This window comes from Aplysia californica, unplaced genomic scaffold (genome assembly GCF_000002075.1).
Source record: "Aplysia californica isolate F4 #8 unplaced genomic scaffold, AplCal3.0 scaffold00109, whole genome shotgun sequence".
Taxonomy (NCBI): domain Eukaryota; kingdom Metazoa; phylum Mollusca; class Gastropoda; order Aplysiida; family Aplysiidae; genus Aplysia; species Aplysia californica.
In genome coordinates this window covers 753,208-754,453 of record NW_004797379.1, presented here as the reverse complement: position 1 = coordinate 754,453, position 1,246 = coordinate 753,208, and the positions used below count along the sequence as shown (strand labels likewise).

The 1,246-nt window shown below is 41.7% G+C and overlaps 1 protein-coding gene across 2 annotated transcripts in view; it reads right to left on the bottom strand.

The window, feature by feature from the left end:
* Positions 1-1,246, bottom strand: part of LOC101863425 (zinc finger protein 143) — a 19,443-nt gene that overhangs the window by 727 nt on the left and 17,470 nt on the right. For both annotated transcript variants that reach the window (XM_013080988.2, XM_035969043.1), the window contains exon 6: positions 440-635. In XM_013080988.2, coding sequence (XP_012936442.2) covers positions 440-635 — 196 coding nt within the window. The remainder of the gene's footprint in view (positions 1-439; positions 636-1,246) is intronic.

Genomic DNA, 1,246 nt, shown 5'->3' with positions numbered 1-1,246 from the left:
CCCAAGACCTTTACTACACAAAACACGAAGAGCATCTGCAAAAAAGTGACGTGAAAGAAGCTCAGTGACCTGTATGAGACACAAGAAAACCACCACCATGCTTGAATAATTTTTAGAACTCAAAATAAAAATTCTAATACACTTTTGCTCATCTTACTTTTCACTCACAATTTTTTAAAATATACACAGAACTCCAAGACCCCCCCCCCCCCCCCCCCCCCAAAAAAAAAAAAAGAACTTAGCAGCTAAGCTCAACTAAAACACTTGTAAGATAGATAATAATAATTTTTTAAAAGAATAAAATACCCTAATTTGTACAAAACACATCCCAACTCAAAAGCAGGCTCTATGCACATTACAATCTTATATCATCAACCCAACAGACTCTAGAATACGCAGACAACTCGTTGCCGTCTCAGAAAAAGCGTTCTCGACGTACCTCGTAATCACAAATAAACGGTTTCTCCCCGGTGTGCAGTCTCTCGTGCTGCTTCAGTCGGCACATGCGGGCAAAAATTTTGCCGCAGCCGGGGAACTTGCAGCGCAGATCCTCCACGCTCTGCTGGTGCACGCGCATGTGGGAGCCCATACAGCTAGAGGAGAAGAACACTTTCTCGCAGCCCGGGTGGGGGCATCTGGGGGGAGGAAGAAACAAAGTTTGATATTTAGTTTTAGTAAGTGCCGAAGATTAGAGGTGTTACAAGGGAGTAGCAAACACAAAAAAGGAGGAGAGATCAGGACAGATTTTTTTTTTTAAAGAAATAGTTTTACGGCACTTGCAACAACACAATAAGGTCCTATTATAAGTGCCGAAGATTAGAGCTGTTACAAGCGCGTAACTAACACAAAAAAAGGAAGAGGAGAGATCAGGACGGTAGATTTTGGATAGGAAAGAAGGAGCCTGGAGGAGAAGAACACCTTCTTGCAGCCCGGGTGGGGGCATCTGGAAGGGGGCAGGGGATGGGGGAGGAGAAAGAAACAAAGTTTGATATTTAGTTTTAGTATTAGTCAGCGTTTTACGGCACTTGCAACAACACAATAAGGTCATAAAAGTGCCGAAGATTAGAGGTGTCACAAGTGAGTAACAAACACAAAAAAGGACGATAGATGTAATGATAGAATGCAAATGAATACATTCCAGTCCTAAGGCCAGTTAAAACTAATAAAACTAAAACCATCCCCCAGCATAAGATATAAACTTTACAACTTAAGCTTGACGCATTTCTGCTGGAAAATTCATGCAAAA